This window comes from Crocodylus porosus, unplaced genomic scaffold (genome assembly GCF_001723895.1).
Source record: "Crocodylus porosus isolate Cpor-Errol unplaced genomic scaffold, CroPor_comp1, whole genome shotgun sequence".
NCBI classification, from domain to species: domain Eukaryota; kingdom Metazoa; phylum Chordata; order Crocodylia; family Crocodylidae; genus Crocodylus; species Crocodylus porosus.
The window spans coordinates 584359-597718 of NW_017728910.1; the positions used below are offsets into that span (position 1 = coordinate 584359).

Sequence of the window (13360 nt, forward strand, 5' to 3'; positions counted from 1 at the left end):
GCAGAGATCTCGGGGTGGGGGGTTCGCACTAAATTGCCATTTAACATACCCTGTTAGTATCTTAGTTGATGCTGAAAGGAAATGACAAAATTAGAAAAATTAACAGTTAATTTGAAAAGTCCTTCAACATTAATGTTTATATTCTGCTATTTGTGATTTGTTAATTACTGCTTTAAACATGAATGGTGAACAAGAGGGTAAGAGAAGACTGTCCAGAATTCTTGTCCATACTGTCCTTGCAGAGCCTCTAAATCTGTCACTGGCAATAATTAGGCCTTTTCAATATCAACCAGAGTACACGAAGCTAAGAAAAAATGTAGCTTATTAGTCCTATGAAATAAAATATAGCAATATTTCAGATGAATTCCAGATTTCTTACAATAGCTAGTGTGTAGTTTATATATTTTCTTAGGAAGAAGTTGTAAGTAAAATATTTGCTTAGTTCACTGCTAAGATGACATTTCTGTTTGCTACAGTCTTCTGATTTTAAAATCTGACCTAACATAACTGGAGTAAATGTTACCAAATTTAAAAATGTACTTCTGTCTTAAACTGAGTGACTCAGTATGGACTGTACAGCTACTGTGCCTTAGAACTGACAATTGCATAATTAAACACACGGTGGTTCCAGTGTACAGTTTCAGGTTGTTTTTCACTTAATGAGTCCACTAGTCATCAGTACTCAGTTCCTTCTTTTATGTCTTTCTCAGGCCCCTGCCAGATGTTACACTTAAGATGCAATTAACCTGTTAATCATGGTATAAATAATAACCTGGCCCATCGGTTTGGCCAATTAATGGCACAACAAAGTGAGAAACCAGGTATAAAATAATACTTTTGTAGCTGTTTTCTGTTGTGCCTCAAATTGAATGTGTGGCAGGGTAGCCCCCTCCATACAGCATGATGCTGGCTGTTTGATGGGGCTTGGTGGACAGCTCCCCCAGAGTCGGAAGGTGGCAGTTTTGGGGGGCAACCCTTTATGAGCCTGCACCTTGCTCTTTTCAGGGTGCCAAATCAAAGAGAACTTATCATGTGGAGTTCCCTGCCATCTGGCATGGTGCTTGCCTTGACCTGCATGTCTGGTAGGGGCTGAGGAGCCAAGGCATGCTCTGGTGTTAGGCTGTAGGGAGTTGCAGAGGTCTCTGTGATCTGGCTTAGCCCTGCAGCTTCCAGGGTGCTGTAGAGCAAGGCACATCCTGGCCATGGGGACCCTTGGATTGGGGTTCCCTGATCCTGGGTCCCCCTGCACCAGGACCTTTAAAAAAAACATGTGTGAAGCCCACTGCACATGTGGTTTTTTGACATCCCCAGCATATGGAGAGACTGGGATTAGGGAACCTCTCTAGGATTCCAGGGCCTTGGCATGGCAGCACCTTTGAAAAAAAAATGTGGGTGTGGCTGGGCTGCACGCAAGGTTTTATGACTTACTGGTGCTTAGGGCTCTGGGACTGGCCCCGGTGTGATCCCAGGGCTGGGGCTGACAATTCATGAATCGTTCCTTAGCCCAGTACAGTTCCAGGACTGGTGCCAACCATCTCTTAATTTTTGGTCCCAGCCCCAGAACCACACCAGAGCCTGATGCATGTTTAGGTTAAGGTGTGATGGAAACTAGCCACAAAATGCTACACATATTCTGTAGAATATTTTTGTGGCTTTTTCCCCAATTTGTTGCACCATTAATTCCTGGAACATGTCAGAATTACTATTTATGATGTGATTAACAGGGTAATCACTTAAATGTAAGTTCTGCTGAGGCCTTAAAGATCTGTTCAAGTTTAGGGCTCTCCAAAACTTTTTAGTTAGGAATGCAGGTGTGGGAGGTTGGACCTAGTGACTTGAATGCTTTCTTTAGCTAGGGGTCAGCATTCTGTGGCACATGGGCTGCATTTGACCCTCTAAGAGGTCCTGTGTGGCACAGGATTCTTGACATGGACCTGTGTCTAACTGCTGTCCACTCTGTAACACTCATCTCCGCTGCCAAGCTTTCTGATCCACTGTGTCTGTTTATTCTCATTGCAGAGGGATTGGAGGGAAAGGGCAGGCAGCTGGTTACTCCAAGGGGCGGAGATTTACAGCCTGCTGCAGGGATGGGTTGAAAAAGGCAGCCTGCATTGGCAAGAGGTTGCTGACCCCTGCTTTTGGATCAAGTGAATATTCTGAAATGATTTAGTTGCCTGCACTAAAAATGAAGAAAATATTTTATTTAAGGGGCCAAATATAAGAGTCTTATATTTGAAGGAAGCTTCACTATGATTCTAAAAATCTGAGAGAAAGAGTGCTTAGCTATGTCATTTCTCATTTGGCAATTATGAAGATTTTTCAAGGATGGGGACAGAAGCCCAAGCTCCCCCAGCAAATTGAAAGGTGGGTGTCTGCAGCCTGGTGTGAACCAGTCCAGTTCTGGGCCTGGGACCAGCCATCAAATGGTTGCCCTCAGCTTTGGGACCACGCTGGACCTAGTTCAAGATGTTGTTGTTGCAGGGTTGTGAGTGGCCATCAGCATGGGAGTTTGCAGCCAGCTCCAGTGTGGTCCCAGGGCTGGGACTGACAATCAGCTGATTATCTGTACCAGCCCTGGGGCCACATCAGGGCCTGGAGCCAGCTGCAATGTGGCCCCAGGGCTGGGACATCCAATTGTTTGTTTTAGCCCCAGGACCACATGGCAGTCAGGAACTGGCAGCCAGCTTTCAACTTGCCAGTGCAAGGGGAACCTAGGATTCCAGGCTCCTCATGCGTTGGCAAGTAGTAACAGTGTCATTGGAATTGCACTTCCTGCCAGGCACATATGGCATGGCAGGATGTATGATTGTTGGGATTGGAAATCAGCTTTCACTGCACCATGAAATGAACGTGTGCTTTCAGCCTAAGTCATTGGGAGTCTTCTTTGACTTCTCTAGGCTTTGGATCAGGCCCAGTATGCATATTTTGATGTGGTTCTCATTCTCAGTCTTCTGTCTTTTCTTTGTAAAAAGCATAGTAAATAACTACTTGATGTATATCCCATATCCCCTGGAACCCAGTTTTTGTTGCATTTTTTATTTAACTTCTTCATTTAAAAGATTTTACTGAATATTATATGACATCTCAAAGGCTATATAGAAGGTATTAAACCTGTGAAGACTATATTCATGTTAGCTGTCATTTTGCTCAGATTGTCAGTCATCTTGTTTATTTTGGCTTTTCATTGAACTGAGGTTTATTACTTTTTTCTGTGGTTTGGGAGGTCTTTTGTTTGAATTAATCAGTTACTTCCCTTATATCTTTTCTGAGTTGTTAAAACCCAAATATAGATCCTTTATAGGATTCGAGACAAATTAACTCAGTGGCAGCTATATCAGCTCTCTCCATGTACCATACCAGCTGGTTTGAATAACACTGATACAGTCTTTTAAATTTTAGGTTGAAATATACTAAGGATATTTTGAGGGTTTCTGCTACAAACTATTTATGTTATATGACAGAGGTGGTCAGCCTGCTGCACAGGCAGCACAAGTGGCATGGGCAGTCTCTGTGTGTGGCACGTAGCAGATCAGGGAGGGGCAGGGAGCACAGCAGCAAATAAGGCAGAAAGCAGAACAGCAGATCAAGCAGGGGAAGGGGACCGGAGTGGCATTTGTGGAGGGTGTGGAGCTACTTTGTGGCACGTCTTCCAAGAAGGTTGGCCTCCGCTGTTACCTCACAGGAACTAATTATGTCTAATGTAAATTGTATCATTTCTTAGTTTGAGCCCAATACACTGTAATCTCATTATATTTGTTATTTAAGGATTGCAGTCATCTCTTCCTGCTTAACATATAAACACTCTGAGGTAAAGTGAAACTATAACCTTTATGGTTTTGCCAGAGATTCTTTAGTACTGGTGCAGTTTAGCGGTAATGATGCACAGTTTGTTTTGTTCATCTGTGGGAAGGTGGGGAGTAAAATGGAGTATAAGTAAAATCATGACATCCTTCTGTATTTTTGCAGTGTAGTCTATGTGGGACTGAATTAAAGTCATTAAAGTGCAGAAAGAGTAAAATAAGTATTTTATATTACTGATAACATTTTAGCAGGATTTAAATCTAAATCATAATATAATAATAATGTATGATAAACAAACAAAAAGACATAAAAGTATGTGGTGATGAGCCAAAGCAAACATCTGACAGACATAAAGTGACAGGGGAGAATGTGGGGTTGGGGGGGAGCGCAGAAGAAAGTAAGTGTCAAATGTCACAATGCTTCATTGGGACCTGAGTCTGAGTAAGGATCAGGCCTTAAGGAATTGTTGCATTTTAGTATTAAAAAAATTACAACAAAGATGGAATTTTTAATACGTGAATGTTATATAGTCCAGACTGCTCTCTGTTGGCTGGGTTGGGATGTTTCTGTCCTGTAGGAGCATACAATAGATGGGTGTTCCATTTGGAATGAGTACAGGGAAGGGAATTAATCATTGATTTGAACCTGTTAAGTTTCAAGATAAATAAAACCTGGGGAAGAAATAGAATTTGTATATCCTAATTACAGGGAAGTAATGCACTTCAGTGAACTTTCCATTTCAGAAAAAAACAAAAACACCGACAGGGCAGATGGGTTTCATGAAGTGTAATTAAGTAGAAGCTCTTTTACAGGAGGGATCTTCTAAATCAAGGATGAAATCTTTAGGACTTTCTCCTTTCTCTTTTTTGTTCTGCCTCACACTTTGACTTTTCTTGCTTCACCTAATGATGGATGTCACCTTTTTGGCCAAAGAAGATTACATGGGATTTCTTATTTTATTAGAGATAACTGTCCTAACCAGTGCAAGACACCTCCCTTCTTCTTTGAGCTTCCTATATCTGCTGGTGTGAAAACAAGATAGGATCAGAAACGGAACCTGAATGTTCCTTATTAAGTATAAACCTCTTCTAGTGTATGTCCAACTCATAGTTGTCTCCATTCACCTACAGCCTCCTGAAAAGTACCCTACCCATTGTCAAAATGCATTCCATAAATACACATGCAGCCTGCCAACAATCCAAGGTTGAATCCATAAAAGGTACACCTCCATACTTCAGGCTAGAGCCTGAACTGGCCCAGAGTCTTCTAGATGTTGTTGACAGCAATTGTAAAAGGTTAGTGTCTGCCACCATTACTCAGGTTGAATGCTGCTACCTTCATAGTGGTAGGATTACCACTAATACGACTACTTGTGGAGTAGAATATTACTCAACTTGAATAACAGTAGCAGAACAGGGTCTGAGTTTTTTTAACCTTGCCATACAGTTAGGATCTAATCCTGATCCCAGTATGATCAGTGGAAAAATCTCCCTTGACATCGTGGGAGCTGGGATTAGGTCTTTGTTTATATTCTGATTCTTGTGCTATTCTGCCTCATGTCCTATATATCCAGGTGAACAGAAATATAATTAAATGATAAGTTTCAGATGTGGGTTTCTAGATGTAAAGCCAAACTTAGTCATTCTGATCAGAAGCTCTTCATGATGCCATTTCTAGTTTTAATTTGAGTTTGTTTCCTTTGTCTAGTTTGTTATTCATTAATCTTACTTTTCCTATTCCAGTCCTCTAATTTCTCCTTTAAACCGTGTGTTAGGTGGTGCTGCATTTTGTAAATATGAAGCTTATCACATATAGCTCTTTAAAAAGTATTAGATTTTTAGTATAATCCCACTGTTTTATTGACAGATACTCACACTTCCTTCATGCTGTTACTTTGTAGAAAATGTAATAGAATTTTCTGACACACATGGCTTGGTTTACAAATGTGGAAGAGCTTTGTATTCTTCATGTAGGATGATTCATATGTTAACATAACTCCTGAATGTTTTCAGCATAGTAGAACATTTTTACACTGCTAGCTACATATTCTATACATACCTCTAATTTTATAGGAAAACTTGTCGTCTTAAAATAAACTAAGCTTAAATCAAGTCCTTTCCTATGTTAGAAATAACACTTTAAACTATTACAACTGCAAAAAATAAAATAATTCATTTTATTCTTCCATGTCCTTTTAATTCTTACACTTTTTTCAGCTTCACCATTGAAAGTAAGATATCCCGTTTTATTTTCTGTGTTCCTTGTACTACTTCAATGTGGCAGTGTTTGGATACTAAATTAGGAATGCTGATTTTTGGCTTGAACAAAATAAGAAAACGATATTGAAAAGTTTTGCTTTTGTAATTATCTCTCTCTCTTCTTTGTGAGAGCAAAATTTTCAGCAGCCCTAGGTAACTCAGGAATCTTAAGTCTCAATTTCAAAAGTGTCTTAATCACTTAGGAACCTAAGAACCTAAGGAAATTGGTGGCACTCAGGATCCTAATCACCTTAGACACTTACAAAATGCCTTACAATCTAAAATTAGGGTAAAATTTAACCTCTTAACTAGTAATTCAAATTGCTTTTTTTAAATCTGTCAAATGGCACTTTCAACTACAAACACTTACGAGGAATAAAAACATTTACACCACAGTTACAGAAGTTATTTGCAACCTGCACTCATGAAGTAGTTACTGTTTTATGATCACGCTTTTTCAGTATAACTTATTAAGTGTATAAATCTCTCAATAAGAATTGTTTTCACTATGGATAGGAAATATTGCTATCAGTTATGTGTGGATCCTAGCCTAGGCACACTAAAGAAAAGAGGGCAGAAAATTATTGAATTTCTTTCTCTGGTTTCAACCTTTAAGCAGTTTATGAGGAGTGACTTGAATGATTCCAGTGCCACTGTATTGGCTGTCACATTAGTTCTGTAGATGGCTAGTTTCTTTTTGTTTCCTTTTTACTTCCTTTATTTTGTATTCCAGTATAAGTTCCACACGGCCATTGCACAGAGATTTCAGTTTTCAGACTTGAACAGGAGACCACTTTACAAAATCACTAATGCATGTTCCTTGCCATGGTCTCAGTCCCCTGAAAAGTGAAATATGGCTATTTTTTTTAGCTTTGAGAGTACATGTTTAATGCTAGACCAGTGCTTTCCATCAGAGCAGAAAGTAGCAGATTTCTGAACAGCCTTTTACAGTTGGTCTTCAACATTAGCTCACCAGCATTCATAACAATTAGGGTGGTGCAGAGCTTTGGTAGCCGATTTTGATTCAGTGGAGATTTAGCTCAGTTTGGCAGCCGAATCTCTGAATACAAATCAAATCAGGAGACCCATTAAAAGCTCCGAATCGAATCAGAAGCCTCCAAATCAATTTGGAGATTCATCCATAGACAAAACAGGCAGCAGTCCTTAATCACGCTGGACACAGCTGCCTCCAGCTCGTAAGTCTGTGGGCAGAGGGGGGAGAGAAGGGGTATGGGGGTGTGGGGGCAGATCAACACCCCCACAGTGAGGGAGGGATTGGGACTGGAGCTGGGACAAGCTGCCCAGCTGGGGGGGAGGGGGGGAGGGAGTGGATTCCTACCACTGCATGCTGCCATGTGCCGCTGGTCCAGGAGGGTACGGATCTGCACAGGGTGGACTGGGCTGGGCTACACTTCAGATGGGTGGCAGAAGGCACTGGGAGCAGGGGCTATGCCTTCCTGCTGCTCACTCAGCCTCCCTGCGCCTCCCGGACAAGCTGCAGGTTTGCCCCACCGTGCCCTGGCTGCGCGAGCAGCGGCAGGGCATGGGGTTGGGCTCGTGCACCTGGATCGGGGGGGGTGGGAGCAGGGGCTATGGGAAATTTTAGGATGACTGCAGCCTTCCCATATCAGAGTCGTATTTTAGCAAATGCTTATTATTTCTTGATAAAATGGTAATCTCTAGGACACTGCTGTATATTATGTGTGTGGGACTGCTCTATAGATGTATAGAATTGTAAAATGGTGTTGGTGTATCTACTAGATATATTGCCTTTTAATGGTAACTGTTATGACACCATTGTATCCAAGATTCTACAGCCTACTGCTGTACTCCTAGGAATAAGTTTATCTCTAATGCTGTGATACAGTACAATAACTGTTGCTTAATTTCAATGTTTAATGGTACCTTCTATAATTGTCCATTATATGAATGTAAATATTATATGTTCATACTAAGTCTTCCTTAAGTAATTATTGTAGACTGCCAGTAATTTGAATAATAAGCCTCCTGTGTTAGCTTTTTTCAAAGTGAGGGTGGAGATCATTGATGCTGCTTTGTAATGACCCTTCTTAGCAGTTTGAAAGTGGTAATGGCAGCTCCCAGGGAAAGTCATGCCTAGTTCTTCTTTATTGGAAGGATATTTGTAACAGTGGGACCTCAAATGAGGGTTTTCAATGTCCATCCAACTAAAATGACTTTTGTAGTTATGACCCTATAACTTATGACCATAACCTTTTCCCTATAACTTTTGTAGTCTCCTGAGACTGACTGATACTATAACATACCTTGGAAAGTTCTGTGGACTCCCGGAATCCTATAGCAGCCACAGATCATTGAAGCATGCGGAAGTGACATCTACTTTGCCTTTACCCGGATTTACCTGTTACACTATAGCAGGCAAGGGGCAAGAGGAATGTAGGTCTTGCTAAGCCAGCTCTACACAGTGCAAGAATTTCTTCCACTGGTTTGATGTAGAGTAAGATTGTATACAGATATTTATTTCTATTGAGGGAAATTTCTCAGAAATTTCTCAGAAATTTCCCCCAGTGGAAATCTTTCTGGGAGATGGAGCAGCAAAGACATTCAGTTTGTAGCTGCCCCCTCTCTCCTTTCTCCATGCCTTCCTGAGATGGGGGTGATTTCAGTTCTGTGAGGAGTGGATCAGCAGGGAAAGATTTCTAACGCCTGTCGCAGATTGGGCTTTGAGGAACAGGGTGGGAGAGTGGCTTCCTTCACTCCACTCCTGCCCTCCAGGAGTGGAGCAGAGGGAGCACTGAGGCAAAACCCTCATGTCTTACCACTAGCTGCGCAGCATCCAGTTTGGGGAAGAGATTGGCAGCTGCTTCTCTACTCTCCCCTCCCAGACTGGTCCAAGAGAGAAGTGAGCAACAAGGTGCAGCCTAGGTTGTGGGATGTGCCTTACTGCTCCTTTCCACACCCAGACAGACCAGCCGGGGAGAGGAGAGGAACAATGGGGCAAAGCCCCTCTGCCTGGAGCAGCTACTCGTCCACTCTCCTCCTAGTCTCAGGGAATGGAGTGGAGGGAGCAGTGGGGCAAACCCTGGGCTGCTTCTCACTCCTGGGACTCTGGCTTCGCTCCACTACTCCAGAGAGAGCTTCCCTCAGCCCAATTCTTTGTTTGCCTCTCCTGTCACTCAGATACACCGTGGGGGTGGAAATTTAAAAGCCAGCTTGCTTGAGTGACAGCCTTGGGGAGAGTTTCCTCAGCTCAGTTTCCCCCAGTTGGCTTTCCCTCAGCTCCTCCTTCTGCCCCACCACTCACCTGAATGGCAGAGGCCAAACAGAAGCTGGTAGGGGACAGTAATGCTCTTTGCACTTGGCTCCCAGTGCCTGGGAGCTGACTAGAGGGAGCAGCAGGGCAAAGCTCCTGCCTACTTCTCCTATTGGGAACTCTGGTGTGAGAAGCAGGCAGGAAGCTGTGCTGCTCCCTGCCACTCAGCTCCAGTCCTGTGAGCTGGGTGGAGAGAGTAGTGCAGCAAAGCTTCACACACAGGGAACTCTGGTGTGAGAAGCAATGTGGAGCATTTGGCACCCCAATACTGGGGTTATCCTGGTCTTTGGAAGGGACGGGAGCATTTCCTCCAGCTCTACTCCCCCTGGTCCCCAGGAAGAGTGAACCTGGGAGAAAGTGTGTAGACATTCAGGCTAAGTACAGATAGCCAAAAAGGCCGAGACTGAATCAATTCAGTCTTTGTGGGTTAGTCTGAGCTTTGTAGATTGAACCAATAAGCAAGTGAATAGACATTCACTTTTGATTCCAGAAATGCAGCCACGTGCCTGCAGTGGCCCAGGCCAGAAGTGAAGGGCACTAGAGCAGGGGCGGGTAAAGTGCGGCCCACAGGCCATATCCAGCCAGCAGTGGACTAAATTTTCCAGCCGCCCCTGCCTGTGTGGCTGGGCCTGGTTTCCATGGAGACCCCAGCAGCAACCACTCTGTGATAGGTGTGGGGATCTCCCACGTGGGCAGACCCTGGCCCAGGGTGCTGGCACTGGGACAGAAGTGCTTTCTCCCCTCCCTCCAGAACTTCAATGACTTGAGCATGCCCAGCAGCAGGATAGGACAGCTCTCACAGACCACTGGGGGGCCATGGTTGGAGGGGGGCCTCTGTTTCTCCCCCATCCTGCCTCCCTGTCCCCACCAGGCTGGCAGTACTGGCAGGATGCAGGCTAGGGACCAGAGGCTTTGGTGTCTCAACTCCGTGACAGCCTGAGGGTGGGGCTGGTCCCTGCTCAACTGGAGCAGACCGCAGCAGCCAAGGCTAGCCCGCCTGCCCTGGGGTGGGTTGCAGGGGAGGTGCAAAGCATCCTGGGATGTTAGGGGACTGTGAGGTAACTTGAGTTGGGAGAGGATTTGGGACAGTAGTGTGATAAACTGGTTTTACCTAGATCAATTAAATCTGATACTACATGAATCCAGGTTTATCTTAAACCGGTTTTGGCCATTTTGAAACCATTTTTTATGCACTGAACTTCTGTTCTGTTACAGGTTTAAACTGGTTTCCAGTCATTTATATCAGTTTGTGTAATTTTTGTCCCTAGCCTCAGTCTTCTGGGGGAAACTCTTTCCTGAGCAACTTTAAGTCTGCTTGTTCCAGTGGGTTTTTTTTCCTAGAGCAGCCATTTTTCCTCTGGGAGAAAAAGCCTGAATGTCTATATACTTCTGGTTTCAACCCAGAGAACAGTGATTCTCCTGGTAGAAACTGAGCATCTTCTGTAGCCTGGTCTGAAACTATAGTCACTGCAATGACTGCAGCTCCTGTCAGTGTACCAAAGCTAGCCTGAGTATTGATAGCAATACAGACACAGCAGCAGAGCATAATCTAGGATAACTGTCCAAGGTCTCAGGCAACGTTTTAAGTCTGCACTGAGGACTTTGCCGCTCCATATGCACTGCTACCAGTATGTAAGCTAGCTACTTTAAAGTTTGCTGAGATATATCTGTAATGGTTACAATTACTGCAACCTAGATGTATCCTTAGGTAGGTGCCCCTGACAAGTTACTCACATTAACCCTTGATGAATGTATTGCGTGATAAATTGTAACATTCCAAGTAGCCACATGTTAAAATTATTGTGGGCTTACATGCCACAAAGAAGTTGCTGTTTCAACAAGCAACTCCTTTGTGTCTGTTCTGCCATTTTAACCAGGGATAAACTGATTTAACATCTGGTGTGTTACGGTTTGCCACGTGAAACTTGTATATAACTCAAAAAAATGTAATGCCTGCCAGAGGCCTAATTGTTTTAGCTAGTTCATGCCAGGTTATACTGACTTAAAACCAGAATGCCAGCAGTGCAGTTACTTAATGTTGCACTTTAAGGTTTGATATGCGTAATGTTGAACCACTCTGGGGTAACATACAGGCAGTATCTGACACTGGCAAGTAATAAAGAGATGCAAGCAAGATTTATAGATGCAAAAGTAGTTGAGTTGCCTGTCCTCACATAAAATACTACAACAGATAACTTCTGCTTAAATAAAATAAGCTCCTTTTTTGCCTTTCAGGTACAGCTACATGGGAGAGGGATGTTGCTTGTTTATTTGTTTTTATCCTAAAGTTGAAGGATTTTAGGTCTGTCTTCCTAAATGTGTAACATCTGCTTGCACAGAGATGACTTGAAACTTTTTTGAAAGTACAGAAGTATTGTCCTGAAAGGATATGATTGATTTAAAAAAAACCCCTAAAATGTCCTGTTATTAATTGATAAATGAAGATTAAGCCATTTAATCATAATTATACTGTGAATGAATCTGCAATATATCAGCATTATTGTTTATAATAAAGTATTTTGTATGGCTTACAGGTTTTTAATGCACAGAGAGCTGGATACAAAGCCGCTCTAGTTCACAATGTTGATTCCGATGACCTGATTAGCATGGGATCCAACGACAGTAAGTACAGGTATCACTTCTTCTCTCCTGTTTGAAAATCATTCCCACCCATTGTAGTATTTGGTATTGACTTCAGTTTAAAAAAATACAACCAGAAACTTTCTCCTTTAATCGTAAAGCAGAAATCTTTTAATGTCATAACCTGTGAGAGACTAGTGTAAATATGAGTTTATACTATTTATGTGTGTTGTAAAATGTATATGATTTGTGTATGCTATAAAATTATTTTCCTTTCTTTGTTCTCTCTGTTAAAGTTGTAGCTCAGGTTTAATGAGATAAATGGTTGTATTTCTGAGAGAAAAGAGTATGACCATCCCCAAGAAATAGATGGAAAGGTGTTAGTTTTCTGTTGTTTGCTAATGGAGGAAACCTAACCTGTCTGGTTTGCTAACGGAGGAATGCAGCAAAAATAGCTAGTACTCCCTTGGATGAGAATTCATGACTTAATTATATTACATATAGTAATTTGGAGCAAAAGGCTGTTTTACATGTGTACAGTTCTGTGTGTAGCTTTCTGTTCACTTGTATATCTCCATCATCTAAGCATGTATATATAACTATTCATGCATTTTTTTTTGAGAATTTTTTGAGGCATTCTTAACCATAAATAACACATTACCACAAAATCCCACAGTTGTCATGGAAGTATCCAATCTCTTTTATTGTATAACAAAATTATATATCTAAAGAATGATAGATCCAAAATATTTGTTTTTGACTTCAGTGCTGCTAGTTTTCTTTGTGATATTTTGATCCTTTTCTTCTTGTTTTTTCATGTTCTTGAGTCACAAAGACATAAATAAGAACAGGCATGGCATTTCCGAATAAAAACAACTTAATAAACTGAAAAATCACTTTCAACAAACAAAGTAATAGTAAATTATTAGAGAAAACTGTGTACTATTCTGTATGGCAGTGTTTCTTAACCTGTGGGTCGTGACCCAAAAGTGGGTCACAAGAATATATGAAAGGGTTGTCACAGGAGCACTGAGGTGTCCTGTGCCTTATGTAAAGGAAATGAACGGCTGTCAATCAGCGGGGCAGCGCAGCTGCAGGTTGCTGTGGTAACCAGCCGGTCAGGTGACCGGAAGGGGGCAGGGCTGGGCCCTTTATAACAGCTCAGGCCTGGGCCCAGGGCAGTTCCCCTCTGGCAGCCGCAGGAGCTGCAGTTCTGCGGGAGAGCTGAGCAGCAGGGTCAATGATGGTGGTTTGGCTGGCTGCAATGATGCGAGGGGAGAGAGAGAGAGTCCGGACAGCGGTAGCGACTGAGAGTCAGCACTGTGTGCAGTTGGGATTGTAAGCTGGTAGGCCTTTTGTTACATTGTAGCCGGCTGGCTGACTGCTTGGTTTGTTTATGATTATACCGGAGGACCGGGTGTGGCTGTCG

General features: G+C 42.6%; 1 protein-coding gene across 1 annotated transcript in view; it reads left to right on the forward strand.

Moving 5' to 3' along the window:
* Nucleotides 1-13360, forward strand: part of RNF13 (ring finger protein 13) — a 143795-nt gene that overhangs the window by 89837 nt on the left and 40598 nt on the right. Inside the window, exon 6 of the mRNA XM_019532576.1 lies at nucleotides 11886-11973. Coding sequence (XP_019388121.1) covers nucleotides 11886-11973 — 88 coding nt within the window. The remainder of the gene's footprint in view (nucleotides 1-11885; nucleotides 11974-13360) is intronic.